The 21,314-nt window shown below is 45.7% G+C and overlaps 1 protein-coding gene and 1 long non-coding RNA gene across 4 annotated transcripts in view; one reads left to right on the top strand and one right to left on the bottom strand.

The window, feature by feature from the left end:
- The window catches only part of Tgfbr1 (transforming growth factor beta receptor 1), a 56,195-nt gene extending 51,186 nt beyond the window's left edge, over positions 1-5,009 (top strand). For both annotated transcript variants that reach the window (XM_085677178.2, XM_085677179.2), the window contains exon 9: positions 810-5,009. In XM_085677178.2, the coding sequence (XP_085533304.1) occupies positions 810-935 (126 nt within the window). In that variant the 3' untranslated portion in view covers positions 936-5,009. The remainder of the gene's footprint in view (positions 1-809) is intronic.
- Positions 5,010-7,170: 2,161 nt separating this feature from the next.
- LOC125391291 (uncharacterized) lies at positions 7,171-20,927 on the bottom strand. 2 transcript variants are annotated; one of them, XR_007229052.3, is made up of 4 exons: positions 20,542-20,927; positions 19,363-19,482; positions 16,708-17,405; positions 7,171-7,856 (listed from the first exon to the last, which is right to left on the bottom strand). It is a non-coding gene; the product is annotated as an uncharacterized LOC125391291 (long non-coding RNA). The 2 variants fall into 2 exon arrangements; XR_014997298.2 differs by having other exon boundaries at positions 16,708-16,779.
- Positions 20,928-21,314: the final 387 nt, after the last annotated feature.

Genomic DNA, 21,314 nt, shown 5'->3' with positions numbered 1-21,314 from the left:
CTGTGCAAAATGCTGTTCCAAGGAGCTGCACCCTGTCCACTAACAGTAGAGCTTTGATGTGGTGTTCTCTGTCTGTATCTCTGTTGGTTTCGGTTTCTCCATTTCATGTTACTTTTTTCAAATATTTGATCAGACCCTTTTCACTTTTAACAAGGGTCTAGGTGCTGGTAGAACCCCTATATCATATGACTGCAGCATCCTTATGTCTCGGGTTGTTTTCTTAGGAAGTCACTGTTGGTGATTTGTTCAGGCCTGTTCTCTTAGGCTGCCCAAATCTCCAGAGGGAGATACCTTCAGAGTGCACCCAAGAAGAGAGTGCGCAGGCACTACTTCCCCTGTTGTGGGAGAACGTTTACAGTCTGAGAATTCAGTATGCTTCTGGCGTGGGAAGCCTGCACTTATGCTCTGGAACCAGAGATAGGTTTTTTTCTCAGATGAAAACCCTCAAGTTTTCTGCTAGGATAGAGAAGTGGCTGAGTCCCCAGCTGTGAAGTGTTGGAGTGGACAGTGCCGGGACTCCAGCCCTTTGAGCCAGTCTCCCTTCTTTCTACCCTAGCTTTGTTCTAAAGTACTTAAAAATGCAGTTAAGTTCTCACCCAGTGTCTCAGGTGAAGTTCCCTGAGAGAGCTCCACGTCCACAGCCCTTCCAGCAGCCGGCACTTGGGTCTTGACAGATACTAAAGTCCGCATTTGCTACTACAAACAATGCTAGAATAGGAATCACATACATATTTTTAAAAGTCACCGATTCTCAGATTAATGGCAAGTGGTATATATGCATTAATTATTTTTCTCATATTTTCTTGTAGGCCTTGAGAGTGATGGCTAAAATTATGAGAGAATGCTGGTATGCCAATGGAGCAGCTAGACTGACAGCTTTGCGAATTAAAAAAACATTGTCACAGCTCAGCCAACAGGAAGGCATCAAAATGTAACTGCAGCTTCCTGGGGACTCTCCTCTCTTCATATCTGCTCCTGGGCGTGTTTGGGAGGCCTGTTCTACCTCACTGGGAGAGCGGAGGGCACTGCTTCCTCTTGCTGCAGTGGAATATGGTCAGTTGAAAGCTTCCCAGAGTTCCTCTGGGCCCAGAGGCCGCCACGGGGATCCTTGCTGTGCACTGTGGACGCTGCTTCCCAGGACAGTTACCGGATGCTGTGTAGTCTGCTTTTGTTTTCATCAGCACAGCTTGTTTTTAAAAGGCGACTGCTGGCCCCTGAGGAGCTGCTGTGCTGATGGCATCCGTGCGGGTGACGGCGCTGGGGCATCGAGTTAAATGAAGCACTTGTGGTTTTCTCTCCTGGTTAGTACATTCTCAGAGGACTCTGAACCACTAGTTTCCTTGATCCACTTTGAATGTACTGTTTTATAATTTTTCAGGATCTGAAAGTAACACCTGAAACTCTGTAGTCTAAAATAAAAACGACCTCGTGTAGGCGTGAGGGGCACAATTGATGCATTGTGTTTGTGTGTGGCTCCTGCTCCTCACACTCAGAACACAACGCCTTCAGCGTGGGCTGTGCTGCACCAGTAAGTGCCACTTCTCCTCTTTCTGAATGGAAACGAACAGAACTTCTGCAAGTCTGTGTTAGATCCTGTGTTGTTTTCATTCAAAAAATTTATTTTTCTGAGTAACCTAAATCTTTTCTGGGTTTGTTTTTGTTTTTTAAGAGTTTTTGTGGTAGATGTCATTCAATATTTATGCCTTTCTCCTACCCAAATGTGCTTGAACCACTGAGGCAATGCAGTAGCATTAAGAAGCAGTTGTTGGTCGTGCGGGAACATCCCCACATTGAGCTTTGAAGCTTTGCAGCTGAGATGTGTTTTCTGAGTTTATTTTAAAAAGCGAAGTGGCACTCCAGACACATACAGTGTTTTATGGATTTAATCATTGTGGCGCACAGACTCATTCTTCTGAAAGGAGAGCTCTGTCTACTGCCTCGTCAAAAGTTGTGTGCTTTTCTGTAAGCCATTTTTTTCTTCATCTAATCAAAGACTGGTTTTTCTGAAATGAATTGCATTTAAAATTCAAATGTGGTTAATGTTAAATAATAGGCCTTTTCTAGGAAGGCAGAGATAGTTAATTTGAATATGCAGCAGGTGTACTTGACTTTCACATGTTATGTAGCTGTATTTGTGGATTCTATCTTGGGAAGGGCAGAGTTAGTAGAGTTCTGAGGTCACTATACTTTGAAGAAGGCAGCTTTTTATTCAGTCTTTTTATCTCATGTATAGATCTTGCAACTGCATGGTTACATGGTGGCATTAAATACAGTGCACACTTGATACTGGGAGAAGTGGCAGCTAGCAGCCATTTTGAGTGGAGGTTCCCTTCATGTATTCTTGGCCACATGAAATGTTCACAGTCAGCCTGTTGGGTCTTTTCATCAGTGCTGGAGTTAGCTGGTTAAGCCTGGGTTTTGTTTCCATGCTCCGAGTCTTTACAGGGCTCATATGACTTTCAAAGTCCTTTCTATCACTGTGATCATATTCTGAGAGGAAAGTGCTATCATTGCTTGAGGCAAGATGTTGAGCATAGTGATACCAGTTCCCAGATAAAAAAGGTCAAAATAACCTCTAGTGTTTAGTCAAGAAGAGATTGTGACTGTTGATGCTGAGGCAGCTGCTTTCTGTTTATGTCTTATCTCAAACCTAGGATAAATCTGAAGACTATTTGGTCTTAAACCAAAGTAACTGTAGAATGAATGACATGTTACATAGGCATTAGTGTCAGCTTCATGCATTTAAAAACATCGTGGGGAAAAGTGCTTAGAGTTTAGTATTTTTGAATACAAATTTGAGTTTTTTCCGTAAATGTTTTCATCAGTGTGAGTAAGCGACGGTTTGTTGTTACGGTGTGTTACATCACCTGCTTAATAAGCTCTATTGCTACGGTCAGGTACTTTGGGGCCTTTGTTTTTTGTTCTCTCCATTTCTAACCCTTTGAGATTGCTTTATGGAAATCCAGGGGACCAATGCATTTTATCACTAAAACTATTTTTATATAATTTTAAGAACATACCAAAAGTTGTCTGAGTTGAAGTTGTAATACAGTTTCTCGCTTTCATACAAGGAAATGAGTTTTTCTGAAGATGCGTCTCATCACATCAGAGGCTGAAGAATTGTTATGTTGTTCTTGCCTAAGTGGATAAAATGTGCTTTTGATGAATCAGGGAACTTTTTTAAAGTTGGAATTTAGTTCTCAATTGAGTTTACGTGTTTATAGCTAATTTTTTGTCGAGGGATAGTTTCCTAATCCCAAGTGGCCATTATGAATATGAAATATTAAAAGCTGAGATAGATCATGGTTGCTGTGGCTATGACTACAAATACATCTGATTAGAAAAATACTTTTATGTTATTTTGTAATATAGTCTATTGTTTATATCACCTATCAGAAATACCCTCCCCTTTCCAAGATGTAGTATGGCTAAAACATACTCTGACAATGACACATCACCTTGTCAGTGCCCTGGCCGAGAGCATGAGGGAAGTGTGAGTTCCTGAGGCGTAGACAGCTTGGACCCCTTACATTTGCAACTGTGTTTCTCCTGGTCTGCTTTCTGCTGTCCCCAGCTCAGAGATTTGTCCCCCACCCCACCTCCAGCCTTTGTACTGAAGAGCTGCTTTTGAGACCTAAACTGAAGTGGTTGATGAAGCTGTGACACTTTCCACTTCACTGAGTCATTTGATGTCCCAAGGAGTGGTCTGCAAATATGGGGCCGGGGATGCTCCTGCTGGTAGCTCTGCTTTGAGCTAGCTCTGGGCAGAGAGGAGGGTGACAGCCAGGCGGCAGCAGGCGTTGCCTCAGAAACAGTGGCCAGCTGTGTTCCTAGGTGAGGCCGAGGAGCTGAGCCTGTAGCCCCTACTGCAGTAGTGCTCAAGAAGTGCCTTGAGGCCCTGTGTGGTGCCATGGCCGTCAAGAGTTCCAGACTTTGGTTCTCACCACAGGTTTAAGTGGTCACGTGACTATTTGCAGTCCATACATGTTTGACTCTTTCCCTATTATCAGATAGTAAAACCAATGACAAAGTACTGATTAACACGCACACCAAAATCTGCCCACTAGACGTAGCAGAAGTTTGTGTTTTCGCTCAGTGCACTGAAAGGATGGCTGGAAATCGTTTCTTTGTCTCTTTTCATGGGAGTGTTCTGGCTCCACATGTGGAGATCCCAGATGTTCTGTTGCAGTGCAGAACGTGTCGACGCGTTAAGACTCTGAAGAGTAGTCCCGGGTGGCAGTGCGGTTCATGTGTTAGGTGGACGTTTCTGTGGGCTCTCCAGGAAAGCTGAGGGCTGTCAGTACGCTGTTTTCAATCCTGTTGTGCACTCTTATAAACATTTTTAAAATATGGTCAGTAACATTCAACCTATTTATTAAAACTTAAAGCGAATTTGCTTTTAGTTTTCAATGAGATTTTGAGTTGAATATCATGAACTGAGTTTTGATGATCCCTTTTTCACATTGTGCCAATGGAATGGAGTATTTGATATTTCTTTATATGTCAAGGAGATGCTTCAAAATGTCATTTGCTTTAAACTTAAATTACCTCTCAAGAGACCAAGGTACATTTACCTCATTGTGTATATAATGTTGTAGTATTTGTCGCATCCTCCGGGTCTGCAGTTTATCTCTATGAAGTGTGAGTATTATGTTGCTAAGTTGCTCAGATGGTACTGTATTGTTTCTGTTTGTACCCCAAATAACATCATCTATACTGTCGTCTGTATTTTATTGTATTTGTGCAAAATCTTTTGCCTCTGTTGGTGTGTTCTCTGCCCTTTCAGATATGTACAGATGTTCATAGAAATGTTCATTTCAGTTGAATGATTTTGAGAAGCCTGTGAAGAAGAGAGAAAAACATAACTGCATTTCCCCCATAAGTTTTTTAAATTGTACATGGTATATGTAGTAATATTCCAGAGGAACTGTAAATAGAAGCTAGGGAGTCACGTCCTAACACTACAGTAGAAAACAGAAGCAATGCAAATAAACTACTTTTTCCCACCAGTGCCAGTGGCTACATTCTTTCTGGAAGCAAAATTGAATAAGCTCCCTAACTCAATCAGAGTGTCCTAAGAATCCACTGTTTCATGAGTTTATGGAACTGAGTATCTAGAAGCTATCCACTCTTAGTGGCTGGTGTACCCCTTCTGTTACCAGCCGCAACTTCAGGTCCTTCACACATTTCCTTCTCTCCTCTCTCACCTCTACTCTGCTTTGTTGCAGCTATTTTTTTTGCTGTGCTCCTGGGCCTCTGAGGCAAACCAGGATGCTTTCTAGTAATCTCCATTTCATCACAGTCCTTCCGCTTTAGCACCAGGGTTTATGCTGGAGATGTCAGGTGTGGGGAGACGTTGGACTGCCACAATAAATACGTGTTTTCTTTTCAGTTAGTTGTATAAAGCAATAATTATATACAATACTATATTATTGGGTTTGCAGCATAGATACAGGGTATGATAGCAGCACATGGGAGATTAGGGAATGGAACAGGACTGGAACAAAACTATGTTTTGCTGGAAGTGCTGGAGCCTCAATCCAAAGATTGAGTATGGTTAACATACATAATATTGCAGCCTAGAGCAACTACTGGAAACATCTCTGAGATCTTCATTAGAATAATAGCAAAGACAAGAATACTACAGTAAAAATATTTAACATAAAAGTCAGAACAGAAACAAAAGGGCTTCAGACTTTAGAGGCATTTGCAAAATGGCAGGCATGATTTAACCAATGGTTTCATTAGGTAAACTGATTGTGGTGGTGCTGTCCTATAATTTCAACTTGCAGGAGGTAGAGCTCCAACAGTCCCAAGTTTGGGAATAGCCTGGACATGCAAGCTTCAAGATATCTTGGGCTGCATAGCACAACCTGTCTCAAAACAAAATCCAAAGCCATTAATGGTAAAACTGTTGGAAGAATTGTCAGCTAAAGCCCAAGACTCTTTAGATTCAGATGTAAATGGTTTAAAGGTGAAATTGTGGGGAAAATACATAGGATCTGTCTTGCTTAGGATTTCTATTGCAGTGAAGAGACACCAGGACCATAGCAACTCTTGTAAAGGAAAGCGTTTAGTTGGGTAGCTTACATTTTCAAATGTTTAGTCAATTATCATCATGGTGGGACATGGTGAAATGCAGGCAGACTTGGTGCTGGAGAAGAAGCTGTTAATACATCTTGATCCACAGCTAAGAGCTCACAGCTTTTGCACAGGACCTGAGTTCAGTTCTCAACACCCATATTGGGGGCTCACAACTACCTATAACTCGTATCTACAAGGATTTTGACATCCTCTTCTAGAGTGTTTGTTGGCATAAAGGTAGACATACAGAACAATGAAACAAAATTCAGTAAATGAACCCTTAGAAGATGACCCTGTGGGAGAAGGGGTGGCATTTAACAGTTGCCACTGGGGATGGCCATATTTCACAAGGAAAAAGACAGCAAGAAGGTTAAATCTTTATAGATGTCCCTGTTCTACCATACAGTTCTTAGAATGAAATATGAAAAACCACATGAAGGACTTCAACAAAACCCATTAAGAAAACAAATTGTTAGATTGGACTTTATCAAAATTGAAGGTCTTTCAGGGCAAACAAAACATCGTTAAGAGTAAAGGGACAAACCAGACTGAAAGCATTTACAAATTATAAGCCTGAAAAAAATGGTGTTTAGGATATATAAAGAACATTATATATGTGTTAGGGGTAGTACATGTTTGCTCATTTTAGTGCACAGAACAACCTGGGGAATTAGATTCTGTCCACCGTGTAGACTCATGGAGACTCAAACTCAAGGTGGTTAGGTTGTTGGCAAACACCCTTTGAACTGATGCAAATAATATGAAGAGCTCAAAAAATCAATAAGACAATCCAATTTAAAAATGGCTGAGAGTTTGGTAGTCATCTTCCTGAGAAGACACATGGATATCTACTAATTCTTCGTAGAGACTACTGATGACAGGTGTGGTGACATGTTTTTAATCCCAGTACTTGGGAGACTGGGGCAGGAGGTTGAAAGTTTAGGACTTGCCTGGGCTACATAGCAAGATCCTGTAGAAGAAGAAGAAGAGGAGGAGGAGAGGAAGACGAAGAAGACGAAGACGAAGACGAAGACGAAGACGAAGACGAAGAAGAAGAAGAAGAAGAAGAAGAAGAAGACGAAGACGAAGAAGGAAGAAGAAGAAGAAGAAGGAAGAAGAAGAAGAAGACGACGACGACGACGAAGAAGAAGAAGAGAGGAGAAAAAGAAAAGACAATATATACCAACTGTTAACACTTTCTTTGGCAAAGCCCTTCACTCATTCCTGGGATGTAAAGTGATAGAATCTTTCAAAAACAAATTGGATTTCTTAGAAAGCTAAACATAACCTTGTTTCATTACCCAGCAGTTCTATTTTCATGTATTTTTGTGCACTAGGCTTGCCAGAGAAGATAACAATATTTCCATTGAAACCTGGTTATCAGATAAACAGAAAAAGTGTTTATTGTGAGAACATGCTTGCACTGACTAGGATATACTGTCTATTGTTTACCCGACACTGAAATGTAACTGGCCACCCTGTATGTTTGCTTGCTAAATCTAGCAAGTGAAAACACACCCACACAACGACTTACATGTGGATACTTACAGCTGCATTATTCATAACAGGCAAAATGTTATCCATGTTATCACACTCATTGATGAAAGAACAGTTCTCACCTCGGAGGAACAAAAGAGATGGTTTGTTCACTTCTACTGAAATAGAATGCAGTGGCGTGCGACAGCTGTCTAACTGGTGTTGGCGGATTTCAGTCTTCCGTGTGACTTTAGTTCATGAAAACTCAGGAAAGGGAGAGAGATAATCGTCATCCTCTGTGGTTGGGGGAACAGGAAAGCTGCCTTTAGCACACATTCTCCACTAAGTTCATTTAATTAAAATAATTAGCATACTCCGGTGGCGTATTTTGGGATGGATCTTAGTGTCTTTTCTCATTGCAGTGATAAAATACCACAGTAAATCCAACCTAATGGAGAAAGGATTGATTCTGGCCACAGTTGAAGGTACAGTCCATCATGACAAAGCATCAGGGACTGAAGGCAGCTGCTGGTCACATCACAGAAAGCTGGAATTGGTGAGGGCATGATGCTGTCAGCTCCTCCCCTCCGCTTCACATACACAGCCCAGGATCCCAGCCAGAATGGCTACTCTCTGCAATGTAGGTGGGCCTTCTGTTGTGTGTTATTTTCATTGGTTAATAAGGAGACTGCCTTGGCCCTCTGATAGGACAGAAAATTAGGTAGGCGGAGTAAAAAGAACAGAATGCTGGGAAGAGGGCAATGAGGCAGACGCCATGGAGCCAGCCACCAGGTCAGACATGCTGAATCTTTCCTGGTAAGCCACACCTTGTGCTACACAGATTATTAGAAATGGGTTAATCAAGATGTGAGAGTTAGCTAATAAGTAGCCTGACCTAATGGGCCAATCGGCTTTATAACTTATAGAGTCCTTTATGTGATTTTCTTTTGAGGCTAAACAGCTGGGGGTACCGGGCAGGCCAGAGAAACCCAAACAAGCCAGGCCCCCTTCATGCTACAGATAATCCCCCCACAGGCATGCCCAGAGGCCCATCTTCCAGCAGATTCTAGAGCAATTTGTGGCTCACAACTTCTTCAAGGATTGACAGATCCTTTTACATGGGTCTCCTAAGACCATGGGAAAACAGATATTTATGTTTAGATTCATAACAGTGACAAAATTACAGTTGTGAAGTAACAATAAAAATAATTTTATGGTTGGGGTCACCACAACGTGAGGAGCTGAATTAAAGGGTCGCATCATTAGGAAGGTTGAGAGCCTCTGTTCTAGAGTTGTCAAGTTGGCAGCACTTAGCCATCATAGGATGATAGCCCCAGATTCCTTCTGCGCATCCGTGAAAGAAGTGGAACAAAAGGACTATCAGTGGGTATCAGGGAACTTGGGACAACCAGGATGCTCTAGAACTGTTGTGCTGGGTTCACACTTCTGTAAATGTACTCAATCTCATTCACTGCGCACATGCAATGGGTAAGTTTTCTGATGTTTAACCTATCCTTTGATAAATCTGTTGAAAACAAAGCGTGCCAGCTGCCAGCATTCTCACCCAGTACTCCGTGTATCATACTGAATGGCCCTCATGGGTATTCTTGCTGTTGTTTCTGCTCAGCTTGGTGCTAGAGCCACCTTGCCCCGGCCCTGCCCTGCTCATCTTAGTCATCCCAAGTCTCGGCTCCAAGACCATTCCTTCAACAACCCTTCCCTTCCTGCCTGTGGTAGATCATCTGTCTTCCGTGGGTCCAGCTCTGCGCTTTTCTCCCCTTTAACTTCATCCTCCTGAAAGAAGCAGCTGTTTTTCACATTTACCCAAACATCGAAGGATTAACAAGCCAGTGTGAAGACTTGCATGCTAACTCTGCTATGTCCTTGGAGTCTCAGGGAGCTTGGCGTATTTGGGGTGCTCTTTCAGTAATACAATACTGCTCCTAAAGCATCTCCTCGGAATGGCTCCACAAACCACTTTGTTTCTGCTCTTCCTGAGATCCCCCTAAACCACTACTGTTGCTGCAACAAGATGTGGACACCTCCAAACAAGGATGATGTCTGATCTGTTTCTACAACCCTCTCACCTACCCTAGGGCTGGGCTCAGAACAAGCCCCAAACAGCTTGGTGAATGGGCTCTAGGATGCCTTGCCAGATTGAGTACTTTGATTCCTCCTGGATGTCACAGTCGTGGCTGTGTTTGAATCATTCCAAAAGACAGTCCATGTGACTTTAGGACATTGCACCAACCTAGCAGAATAGGCATCAGAAATACTTGTGAAATGATACATGCATGTATGCAGAGGTCCTGCGGTCTAGCTTCCATCCAACATGCAAACATCTCTGCTGTGGCAGATGGGGCTCACTTTCAGTCATCAGGGTGAGTTCACGGTTTTCATTAAGTATTGTTTATGCAAAGTGAGACTTAAGTTTAGACATTTTTTTCTAGATTAAAAAAAAAATCTTACCCTGTCAGTTCTGCCTGTTTATCTCCCTAGGCCCACATCTACCTCTGCCCTGGCAAAGTCAAGTGAGAGATTTGACAAGTTCCACTGGGCTCTTGGGTACGGTGAACAAACTTCTTTGCTGGCCAGGGTGCAGCACACTTTTAATCTTCTCACTGAGAAAGCAGAGCTAGGCAGGTGTCTGCCAGTTTGAGGCCAGTCTGGCCTACTTAAGAGATTCCCAGGCCAACCATACATAGTGAGCCTGAGACACCATCTCCAAAACAAAACAAAACAAAACAAAACAAAACAAATCTTTCCTAAACATTGCCCCATGCCTTCCCAGGCTTCTCTCTGTAAGACCCCCCCCCCCATTACCCACATCAGTCGTTACGCATGCTTACAGTGGAAGATAGACCAGTTTTCAACTGGTCATAGGTCTCAAAGGTAATGTTACGTAAAACAAAGCAAAAACCAACCCTAAAAACAAAGCCCTCATTTGCCAGCTGTCTAGTGTGTCTCCACAAGGGGGCAGTGCTGCTCTTCCGATGTGGTTTTGGTTTTGTTTATTGGTTTTTTGTTTTGTTTTGTTTTGTTTGTATGGATTAGAATAGCTGGGGTTTTAGATGAGTTCCTTTAGACTCAATTGGACTTACTTCCTGGGGAGGCCTTTTCAAAAGCGGCACATTCCCAAGACTGACAGTAAATTAAGTAAATCTTTAATACTTTATTATTTGCAGTTTTAGATGATAAACATTGTACATGCTTCTGAAAATTTCACATAGGTGTAAGAAGAGAAACCCAAGATTCCTAAGAATGTTGCCATGCATATAAAATGTATCCATGTAAAACATAAAGACGTGGAGTGTTCAAAAGTGCACCCTCACTGGCACACGCAGGCTCATACCATCCCTCCATTTCTGAAATTTCCAGTCGCTTCTGTACAGCGTGCATTCCACATGAGTACAGAAGACCCCTCTCCTCCTCGCTCTTAGGGCTAGAACCTTTCCATCCTGCTCCGGAACCATGGACAAGTCTTTTCAGACTTGAACTTCTGAGTACTTAAACCCAAGAAAAGCCACAGTGTGGTTATGTATGTGTATCTAACTCCACAGAATGTGATCTGATCTTCAGGAGAAGGGAAACTTCGCCTACTCAAGGCCTGCCTCTCCTCTGCCGGGACTCAGGTTTCATCGCCTTGTTTTACACTTACTCACTTGGCCTCAGCCTCCCCTCATTTTCATTTGTTTGCCTTATTCGCTTTGCTTTGCTTTGTCTGGATGGAGCCCTGTGCCTTTGGCCCTGAACCACACTCCCAGCCCCTGAGCTCCCATTTTGAAATTGCATTATTAGGCTCCTCCTGTTTTCTGCATGTGTTTCCTGGAGTAGTTTCTGAGTCTGACTGCACATGGGACAAATGTTCTTCAAATATAGTTGATGGCTTGTTTGATCCGGGGTATAAATTAGACTCCAGTTCACTTTCCTTTGGGTCTTCAGGAGCCTGGCTTTAAAGCACTTCTGATGGGAAGTCTGGTGGATTCCTTTGTGGATGGCCTATTATTTTTTCTTTCTGGAAGCTTGGAAGACTTTCTATCTTTTTGGGGGGTGCTTGAAGTTGTTAGTACAAGGTCTTCTGTCTTAGGGTTTCTATTGCTGTGAAGAGACATCATGACCATGGCAACGCTTTTAAAGGAAAAATATTTAATGGGGTGACTTACAGTTTCAGAGGTTTAGTCCGTTACCATCATCATGGTTGGATATGGCAGCATGCTGGTAGACATGATACTGGAGAAGTAGCTGAGAGTCCTACATCTTGACCCACAGGCAACAGGAAGTGAACTGCAATACTATACATGACTTGGGCATATATGAGACCTCAAAGCCCTCCCCTGTAGTGACATATTTCTTCCAACAAGGTCACACCTACTCCAACAAAGCCACACCTCCCAATAGTGCCTCTCCCTGTGAGTTCATGGAGGCAAATTATGTACAAAGTACCACAGTCTTTGTCTGGGACTTTATCTCCACTTACCATCTTTGGCACCTGGCAGGCTTGTAAAACCTGAAGACTGTGTTCCCCGCACCCCACCCCCAGCTCAGGAAGGGTCTCTCTTATGCCTTTGATTCCCTTTCTTCCCTACAACCCCTTCCCTTTGTATTAATTCCTGTTAAATTAATGGATGCTGGCATCTGCATCTTTTCTATCCATCAATTCCTCTTTCATCTTATTTGTTTTTGTTTGTTTGTCTCGAGACAGGTTTTCTTTGTGTGTCCTTGGCTGTACTGGAACCCGCTCTGTAGACCAGGCTGGTCTCTAACTCACAGAGATCCACCTGCCTCTGCCTCCGCCTCCTGAGTGCTGGGTTTAGAGGCGTGTGCCACCACTGCCCGGCTCATCTCCTTACAACTTCCCTATCACCTTTGATCTGAGACTTCCTGATACCGGGCCTGCTTTTCAGCCATTTCCAGGATCATTTTCTTGTTCATTGTGTTTGCTGCATTTGGGGTGGGGAGGAGACCATCATTTACAATTTCTAGAACCTACTACTTGTTTTGATGACAACTAACTCTTCTTTCATCGGTTGCACGTTCTCTCAAGTCTCTCCAAAGACACTAGTTATTTGAGTTTCCATTTCTTTTTGTATCTTGCTCTTTGCTGGTCTTCTCTCTTCTTTTTTCTTGTTCCTTCTTGAGTGTGTGATTACTCATGGCTGTGCATGCATTTCATAATGAAGCTAACCATATGGATGGCTATGTGGTCTATTCCACTAAAGAGTCCGGCTGGCTTCAGGTTCCACAGTGGTGGGGCCATGTCACAAGCAGGCTTCTACCCACACTTGCCAGGGTAAGCAAGGGCTTGAACAATGGTCTGAGGCGTCCCTGCTGTGCTTTCTGCTTGGGTAGGGTAATTTCTACCCCCATCATTCCCACCCACATGCCTGCCACACACCTCAAGCCCTGCTCTGCTTCTCTTGAGTTCCAACGTTCACAGTTAACATCCTTTCCAGAACAAGCCAGTTATCTCCTGTATAAGCCACCCACTGCTGGTTGCTTCTGGTTGCAGATACGTGGAGGCAGGGAGGTCGTCTAATCCGCTTTCTGTGAAAGCAGGTCTTGAGTCCCAGTTCCCACGGTTGCCCCAGGGCCCTTGCTTTCTCTTTCATGGGTCTGAATGCAGAATTTCACCGTGGCTCTGTTTAGAAGGAAGGTCCTCTGTCCCTATACTTGGGACCTGCCTCTACTAGTCCTTCTTTGCTAGTTTCCGGTGTGCCCTCGGACTCTGGTCTGCTGCTTCCTGTCTTGTTTTCTAGCTTTGGAAAACTTTCATTGCTCTAACAATTTCTTGGATTTTACACTAGCGACCCCGTGACATCGTAGAGAGTCAGATTTGTGTGTCACTTGGTGACTTCAATTTGAATACAGTGTGTGGAGGTCAGGGGACAACTTTGTGGAGTCATTTTTTTTTTTCTACCTTGACATGAGTTCTGGGCATTGCGCTTGGGTTGTTAGGCCTGGAGACAAGTGCTTTATGTACTGAACCATCTTGTGGGTCCTAAACGCCTTTGAAAAATTAATTGGTCTGCTATTTTGTCACAACAGACTTATAGTGTCCTCTCTATTTCCACAGCAATGGCGTGAATGAGCTCCGTGCAGGGGATGGCTGGCCACAGCCCTCAGCATCTTGTGGTTTTGCTGGCAAAATGAATTCTGCCTCCAAGTGTGTACTGCTCCCTTAAAACCCCTCACTTTGTGCTGGGCTGTGTGTTGTAAAACCACTTCCTGAGCCTGTTCATCAGCCTTAGCTCTCCGAGATGACATGGTTATCTTCTAGCCCCACGGGATAACCCCTCCTTGCAACGAATCCAGTAAACACACTGTTTTCTCACCTTGAATCTCTGGGTGACAGGAGGTGGTACTCCAGGTAGAATCATCTTTAACTCAGCTTGGGCACTGCCCACAGGGGTCCTAAAATTAGGCGTCTCATTGACTCCAAGCCCCTGCTTCCTTTTCCTCCCTGAGGCCCACATTCCCACGCTGACCCAGGGGCCTGAGCTGATCTAGGGACAGCCCTGGACACTAGACAGTGTCTCCTCTGAGCAGTGACCCTTTTCTAAAGGGACAGAGAAGTCAGAGAAGGACTGGGCAGCTCTAGAGCTGAGGGCCAGTGTACAGGGTGGTCTTGTGTGGTCAAGCTTGCGTGTCCCTTGTTTGCTCCAGCCCTGCCTCTCTCAAAGCCCATATCCTTTATTCCAGTCAGTCTCCTGCTCCTTGTTGGCAGTGTCTCTGTCTGTATGTTCTGTCTCCCCACCACCCTGACATCTTTGATACACACTCATGCGCACACACACACACACACACACACACACATACACACACACACACACACACACACACACACACGGGGGAGAGAGAGAGAGAGAGAGAGAGAGAGTTAGTTTCTGAGCCATTTCTTTGTTCCCACAGTTCATGACAGGGCACTCAGGGACTTCTTGAAGAGCCAGTATCTTTAAATAGCTTCTAGTTTTTGAGTAGATAATGTCCTAGCGATTCAAAAATCAAAGTGTCTTTCACTGAGCTGTCTGGCTCTCACCCTCGCTGCACCCCACCCCCACGGCCAACTACACCCCCTAGCTATGAACGCCCCACCCCTTCTTTATGCCACCAATGCCACCATGAACATTTCTGTGTTCTCGCCTCCTTTTCTACACAGGTGTCTAATACTCTGCGTCTGTTATTTGCTGCCATGACCTGGAGGTTTTTAATTGACAAAAGATCCATTTTTCTCTTTCACAATAAAACGAGGATAGCAACAATCCCCGCTTGTCACAGTAATTTATGTCTTGGAGAGAAAAATGTATCACTTTATGACCTCTTCCAGAGAGGAAGTCTCCAGGGGAGGAACTGCATCGGCGAAGACAGAACGCATGAACCAGGAACTGGGTTTGGAAGGCTGAGTACCCCAGGGAGATAGAGAAACTTTCTTCCCAGTGCGCCTGAGAGCTGAGAGATAGTCAGTCTAGATTGCATTAGTGAGGCCAGCCGTCAGGAGAACTGAGCCTAGGGGAGGGATGTCCTCCTGTCCTGAGGGACTTTGGGGTTGTGGACTAGACATCATCTGTGTTATTCCATTGGGACACTTTAAGAACTAACCACGCCCATCCCAGCCACTTTTGACCCCTCCTCCCGCCGCCATCTCTCTCTCTCTCTCTCTCTCTCTCTCTCTCTCTCTCTCTCTCTCGCGCGCGCGCACGCGCGCGCGCGCACGCGCGCGTGCGTGCATGTGTGTGTGTGTCTTTGTTTTATGTTTGTCTATATCTCCCTTTTTTAAGTAATAAATGTCTAGCTTTATGTATAGCCTTATGTCCACTTACTCTGCCGTTCACCGTATCCAGCCGCCTGACTCTGCCGCTCGCCCAGGGACCCTGTACTGCTCCGGCGGCAGCTTCTGCCTGGCTTGCAGGCCGCCCGGGCCATTATATCATATTATTTTTTTAAAAGAACAAAAATCTGGGCTGTAAATCTATCTGATGGACTGACGTTAAACACCAGAACCTGCACGAGGTATACACTAAGATCTGCTGCAAGGAATTGGCTTATGTAATTATGGGGCTGGCTAGAAGAGCCCAAAATTTGAAACCTATAGAAAGGAAGGCTGGACAGTGGGAGGACTCAGCATCCCTGTGTTCAGGGAAGTCTTCCTCCACAAGGAAATCTACAGGGCAGTCTCTGCTGAGCCCCTGAGGCCTTCCAAGAGATGCTGCAGACCCCTTTGCTCAGCAGGAACACTGTCCCTTACCAGGGCCCTTGAACTTCGATGCCTTCTTCAAAACTCTGTCATCGCTACACTAAGCCAACATACTAGCATCATCCTAGCTGTCCCAGACTGATGTGGATGGAAGGGTTGCTAAGTGACAGCAGAAACTCGGGGTTGGGTGTTGGAGGGAAGGGTAGAAACTGATTTTATTTCTCCAGGTCACAACATCTCAGGGCGATCTCTAGTTCAATTGCTTAGTCCTTCTACCTATAGAGTGATGTGGTTAGGGCTGAGCTTACCTTGGGCAATATTCAGCGTTGGAGATGTATGGCCGGAAGTGGCCCACAGGGGGAGTAGCACCCCCACAGGGCCCCTGCTCTGCACCCAGTGAGTGCCTCTGCTATTTTTCTCATTCTGGTAACCGAAGGGTTAAAACCAGGCAGCCTCTGCTGGCCTCAGGGGTTTCTCCAGTACTCTGAGGCCATTAATCATCCAGGCCCAAGGCTGCAGGAACGACACTTACCAGCAATTAACCTGCAGTACAGGCGTTCACTCCCGCCCCTCCTCTGCACACCCAATTACTCTAAATTAACATTTACCAAGCAAAGTGCCTGTTAATTGGAAGGGCAGTAGAAAGAAAGGCCACACACCTACCCAGTCTAACTTAATAACCTCAAAGGCAGCCATTAATTAAGAGGGAAATGTTTCTGTTTGGATCTTGCTTAAAGGGCCTGCAGTTAACTTTGTCTGAGCTTTGGAGCTCGGCTCTGCACCCCGCCCTCCCCTCCGACCTCCATGTTAGCCGCTCAGATCATGAAAACAACAACTGTCAGTCATTAATGAAACTCCCCTTTGAAGAACATGGCCTCAAGGCAATCTTATCGCCTCGAGGGGGAACTGAGGCCGAGGGAAAGGACGAGAAGGGCCCAGAGTCAAGGGTGGCATACCCATCTTTGCTTGACAGGCTGCGTCCCCTCTCGTCTCTGCCAGACCAGTCAGGTTTGCCAGCTTTCATGACACTAGAAGGAAGTACAGGAGGCCTTTTAGAGAGGACAAGAAGAAATGGGGAAAAGGGACACCCTTGCCCAAAAGGAAATGTTCTAGAAGGTCTTCCGTCCGACTCCTTTCTTGTGCAAGTGGATTCGCTGGCACCTTCATCCCCAGTACGATACCTGGAAGATTCCAATACACAGCTCTTATCCTTTACCCTGCGTCCTGCCCACGTCATACTGGCATCCTTTGAATCGCTTTCTTTTCTTTGCAAATTTGCAACCGAGGCGCAGCTGGGCTTTCCCTGGTTCGCAGCCCGTGTGTCCTTGGCCTATGGTCCATGTGCCCCGAAATTGAAATTTTGAAAAGACTCTTTTTCCCCAGGCTGCATCCAGTCAGTTCTCTGGAACATTCACTGTAGGTTGTTGTACAGCGTCAGGACTTAATTTTTCCATCTTCAAACACCTGTCCTCCTCGGCCCTCATGCAGGGCTGCTCTCTGCGCTTCTGCTGTCCGAGGCCAGGCCTGCAGTCAGTGATTAGAGTCCCCCGAGTTCTCCACCTGGACCAAGCCTCCTGGGTGCAGGGCGCCTGTTGTCAGTTATTTGGGAGGCTGAACTGGGAGGTTTTCTTGAATTCAGGAGTTTGAGGCCAGCCTGGGCAATATAAGGATTCAATCAAAGCAAAGCAAGACAAGCTCCCCGAAGACAAAACATCCCTGCTTTCCCTAGGCCCACAGCCCCCACCTGCCCTCTTTCCTCCCTGTGTGCTGAGCTTCTCCGAGCAGGTGTGGAGCTCCTTGTACGTTCTCTCCCCTCACCCATCCTCAAACCTCAGTTGCTGACCATTTGCCCAAACCACCTCTCAGATGCAATCCTCCTCAAGTTCAAAGTAGCGTCCTTGTCACAGAACCCAAGGACAGTCATTCCAGGCTCTAGTGGGGTTTTAAATAATAGCATCGTGTGGCATTTCCTGAAGTTGGCTACTTCGTCCCTTCTTCCTCCCTCTACCTCTTCCCTCAGCTTCAGGAAACAGTCTACATTTAATTCTGCCTGCCCCCACCCGTCCCCATCTCCATGCCAAGCTCTTCCTCATCACGGTCTTCATTGAAGTCTCTCCTGCTCTGGGGAAGCCATTGCCTACTGGAGGAGACCGAGAAAATTCACCAAGATGTTGGCAATGACTGTGAAGGGTCCATGGTGTGGGAGAATTGTCTGTATACTGTCAATCATATTTTAATAAAACGCTGATTGGCCAGGCAGGCAGTATAGGTGGGAAAGCCTACTTCCTAGTAGGGGTGGACCAAAGAGACTGGGAGTATTCTGGGGCGCAGGAAGCTCCCTCCGCAGTTCTGCCCAGACCACTGGAGAGGAAAGATGTAAGCTGCCCCGCTGGAAAAGGTACTGAGCCATGTGGCTAACATAGATAATGATAATGGGTTAATATAAGTTACAAGGACTAATAAGAAGCCTGACCTAATGGGCCAATCAGCTTTATAATCTTATGGAGTCCTGTGTGTGGTTTTCTTTGGGATTTGCTGACTGTGGGGTACCGGGCGGGATAGAAACTCCAACAAGCCAGCCCTCATGTTACAGGTCCAGTCTCTGCAGTGAGTTCAGATCCAATCCCTGCTGTTGGGTGCATATTCAGCCACCTGAAGGCTTCTGTCTTGTGGATCTTTATAAACATCTCCGACCTCTCCACTATTATCTCCTTGCCTTCTCTTGGGGACTCCTCCCCTCCAGGCTTCTTATCTTTTTGAGAGGAGCTGGAGTGTGACTGAAGGAGACTCAGCTCTGCCTCCGTCTTTCATGTCCGATCAATCAGTTAACTTCAAGTTCTACGCACAAACTCTAGCCAACGGGGAGTAGTTCCAGGCTCACTTCCGTCCAGGTGGTCATCCGGAAACACCTACATTTTCTGAACACTCACCGCTGGTTGGCACAGCATGCCCACAGGGACAAGGTCAAGCCTGAGACCTTCACACACCAGCTTACATTTAGCTGGGTTCTTCAGGCTCCTGATAACACCAACCAGCATGATGCACTGGAGAAATTATTGCACAGTATGAGGGTCCTAATCTCCGTCTTGATTTTCTCACTGAAAAAAATAATTAAATGGGTCCTGGAGAGATGGCTCATTTTGTTCTTTAAAAGGCAGGCGTGTTCCCTGGCAGGTTCGCAGAGCAGCCGCTAGTCCGACAAGGATGGCTGTGGGTCCCTGCAAGATCTCCAGGGTGGCAGGCTGGTCCCGCCATGCAGGCGGGCGGGTACGGTAGATAAAAGGCTCACAGGATAAAGTAAACAGGTGTAAGGCTAAACATAAGGGTAAACATTTATTACTTAAATGTTTATTTAAACATTTATTAAAGAAGAAGGAGAGAAAGAAAGGCAGGAATAGAAAAGAGGACAGAGAGAGGAAAACACGTGTGCACACGCCAGGAGAGAGGGACAGAAGAGGAAGGGTTAAGATGGCGACGAGGGAGGTCAGAAGTGGCTGGGAGTGGGCGTGGCTTGCCCTTAAAGGGACCAGAGCATAAGAATAACAGCTCAGAGGTGGTTGAGAGAGCACACTATTCTTGCAGAGAATCTGAGTTCAGTTCCCAGCACCTACCTTGGGTAACTTGCAACCTTCTGTAACTCTAGCTTCAGGGGCTCTGACATCATCTTCTGGGCTCTGTGAGCATTGCACTGTTCCCACGTGGACATATGCATAATTTTACATATGTATAATCTTAAAAATAAAAAAAAATCAAATAAGACAAACATTCAACCAATGATGTTGATTCTCAGAACTTTGACATGTTTTCTTTCTTCCTTCCTTCCTTCCTTTCTTTCTTTCTTCCTTCCTTCCTTCCTTCTCTCTTTCCTTTGTTTGTTCGTTTGGTTTTGCTTTTTTGAGACAGGGTTGCAGCCTTATCTTTCCTAGAACTTGATCTATAGACCCAACTGGCCTCGAACTCGAAACCCGCCTGCCTCTGCCTCCTGAGTGCTGGGATTAAAGGCCTGCCCCACCTCCACCATCTGTTTCCTAATTTAGGTCTCATAAAATCTGTAAGACAGGTATTACTGTGGGCTTATCAAACAGATGAGAAAAAAATTGAGTGTTCCAGGATCCAGCTCACAGACAGGGACCCCAGAATGACATTTCCATCAACAACAGTTCACACATATGACAGCGTTCCCTTAAGGCTTCAGGGTCTGGTGACATTTGGCTGACTTCGTTTGTGGATGTGCCGTCTGTCATATTTGTGCGATGATGACATCGCCTAAGGAAGCATTTTGTAGCGGGGGCTTACAGCATTTCTCAGAATGAATCCTCATCCTTCAGCAATAGATGGTGTGGTTGAAGTGGGATACGAACTCAAGTCTCACGTTCCCTGTGTCTTTTTCATAACTCCCCAAGGAGGCAGATGCGGAGACCACTCTGGGGAGCAGGCTGCAGACTCAAGAGACCTTCTTACCTCTGGAAAGTCTTCCATGTACTGCTGTATATCTGGGACCCGAGCCCCCGCCTGCATTCTGGGTCAGAGACAGCCCCTCTCCCACACCTCACCTCAGATGTAAGGGACAGGGATGACAGCCAGGCACAGGATCAATAGCCATCTGCCTGGGCTTCCCCTTGACAAGCTAATCTTTACAGTAAACATTTCATTATCATCTCAGGCGAGCTGCTGCACCTGCTGGTGTGAGAGTGCGTGAGGGGGGGAGGGGTCCCCTACTCTAAGGAGTAGCTCCCATGTCAGCAGGGGTCTTTGGGCCCCCTGAAGCTGGCTAAACTCAGGTAGAGTACCTCTGTTGTGGCGGGGTGCAGACTATCCCCCAGATCGTGGTAGCTTCCGGAGACACGTTCCTGTTTGCCCTCGCTGTGTTCACGGCCCGCACGCTCACAACTCACGGTCCTGTGTTCAGTTCTCGTAACTGTTTGTTTGTTCTCATCCTCCTGGCACACCAGGGGCCTCCTCTACCGGCAACGCTCGCTCCACGAATAATCACAGTAGCAAATGCCAATGGAGCCCTGCCGCCCTGGGATAAGGATCCTGTATGCATTACTCTGTACACCTCTCAGCAGGCCTATGGGTAGATGACCTCAGACGTCCCCATTTTGCAGACAAGCAGAGTGAGGGGTAGGGGCTGAGTTTATCTCACCCAGAGCCCAGCTTCTTAGCCACTTTGCTACCTGACTTTCCCTCACTATGACAAACTACCCGATGTAACAGAGGTAACCTAGGTAACCGGGGACTAAGCTGGGAAAGTTACTCCTGCTCACAGTTTGAGTGACATCCATCCACCCTCGTTTAGCCTGTTGTTAGTCAAAACAGGTGGTGTGTGGTGGAGCGAGGAGCCTCACCTCGCAGCGGCTGGGAAACAGACAGGGGAGAAGGTCAAGAGTCCTTCTGTGAGCGTGTTCTCCCATAGCTAACTTCCTCACTAGACTCTACCTCCTCAGAGGGCTGCCCCAGTCTACAATAGGACCAAGCCGGGGCCAAGTCATGGGAAATGTTTACCTGTTTATTTAAAGTGTGTAAATGTGTGTAAATGTGTGACAGCCAGAGGACAGCCTGC

The sequence above is a fragment of the Myodes glareolus genome, chromosome 16 (assembly GCF_982192425.1).
Source record: "Myodes glareolus chromosome 16, mMyoGla1.1, whole genome shotgun sequence".
Lineage (NCBI taxonomy): Eukaryota > Metazoa > Chordata > Mammalia > Rodentia > Cricetidae > Myodes > Myodes glareolus.
Note: the sequence above shows the minus strand (reverse complement) of the source record. Positions and strands in the feature narration are given on the sequence as shown.